Source organism: Hydra vulgaris, chromosome 02, assembly GCF_038396675.1.
Source record: "Hydra vulgaris chromosome 02, alternate assembly HydraT2T_AEP".
NCBI lineage: Eukaryota > Metazoa > Cnidaria > Hydrozoa > Anthoathecata > Hydridae > Hydra > Hydra vulgaris.
Window position 1 is genome coordinate 155,612 of NC_088921.1, and position 1,755 is coordinate 157,366.

The following is a 1,755-nucleotide window of genomic DNA, read 5'->3' on the forward strand; positions in this document are numbered from 1 at the left end:
TAAGGTATTTTTTTATAAAAAATTTCGAACTCCAGTTCAATTCCAATTTTCAAATTCCAAAATAATATTTTTTACAAAACACGCATAAAACTTTTTAATTCAAGCGTGACTTTCGGTCAAATGCGCATTTTCTAAGAGCTGTTTAATCATCATTTTAATAGGATTTAATATGCTGATATTAGTTTTATACTTTAATGCAGTGGTTCTTAACCTTTTTGAAGTCAAGAAGCACTTTTGATCATGAAAAAAATTTGGGGAGCACTGAAATCAAGGAGTAAAAAAACAAACAAATACACATACGTTCGACTTTTATTGAAAAAGATTATAACATAACAATTTAAAATGATAACATGACAAACAAATTGTTAATAAACATAAATTTAATAAGTAAAGAAATAACATTGAGAAAAATTTAATTCAGAAAAATAAAAAGATTTAATGTGAAACCTGAGCTTGACAGTTTTTACAAATTTCAGTGATATTAGGCTTAGTTTTAGAAATAGCTACCCTCAATTCTTCATCCAAATTAGTAAGTGTTGCTCGTTTTTTAGTTTTTATGTTGGTGACTATTGAGAGTTCACACAAATATGGTGTTGAAAATTGCAGCAACGTTTTAGGTGCCTTCATGGATATAGTTGAGTATTCTTCTGACACAAAGATTCAAAATTCCATAAGAACCATTTCAAGAAAGATTAATTCTTCTTCTTCTTTTTGGTATAACAACTTACTATTTAATGTATCAACCTTGGCGAGGGGATTACGTAACCAGTCATATGTTTCTACGTTTATTGATGGAAAATAAAATTCAATCTTTTCTTCTGATAAAGTTAAATGCTCCGTTACTGCTGAAATAATTTCGTCGGTAGTTTTATGATTAAAATACGGAAAGATATCTACTTTCTTCTTCTCCAACACACAACTTTTCCAAAAAATAACTTTTTTCCGAAAGGCTGTCAACTTGTCTGTCAATGTTAAAAAATTTTCTTTTCTTCCTTGGCAGGAATTAACAAAATTTAAATAATCAAAAATATCAGCTAAATATGCCAATTTAGAACACCAAATGTCATTTTGAAGATATTCCACGAAATCATCCATATTTTCCTTTTGGAAAAAAGTCATCAATTCAGCCTTCAGTTTTATGAAACGACGTAGCACTTTTGCTCAGGATAACCATCTCTCTTCAGTATGCAAAAGCAAAGATTCGTACTTGACTTCCATAGAGATGCCAAGATTTATAAAGACGCGTATTTTCAAAGGTTTCGATTTTATGAAGTTTACCATGTTTACAACTTTGTCTAGCACAGGTTTTAGTGCTACTGGTAATGTTTTGGACAGCAGAGATTTTCTATGCAAAAAACAATGAGTAGATATAACATTGGCGTTTCTTTTCTTGGCGCGAGTCACAAACCCTTTTAATAAGCCTACCGTTGATGGAGCACCGTCCGTACAAATTCCCACACACAACTCCCATGATATTTTGAATTGTTCAAAATAGGAAGAAATAGAATCAAAGACATCTTGTCCTGCCGAACTTTCGGTAAGCTCAAGACAACATAGAAATTGATTCACTATTTCGTTTTCATGAAGTAAACGAACGAACCCTAGTATATGAGCTTTTCCACTTTTGTCAGCGGACTCCTCAATTTGCAGAACAAAATGTCGTTTGGAAAGCTTATCGGTAACTGTTTTCTCGATGTCATCCGACATATTTTTAATTCTATTTTTTATTGTATCATTTGAACGAGGAATATTCAT

At 31.3% G+C, this 1,755-nt stretch overlaps 1 protein-coding gene across 1 annotated transcript; it reads right to left on the bottom strand.

Annotated features, from left to right (window-relative positions):
• Positions 1-1,161: 1,161 nt before the first annotated feature.
• On the bottom strand, positions 1,162-1,755 carry LOC136076817 (protein FAM200C-like). The gene has a single exon (XM_065790323.1). The coding sequence runs from the start codon at positions 1,753-1,755 to the stop codon at positions 1,162-1,164; it is 594 nt and encodes a 197-aa protein (XP_065646395.1).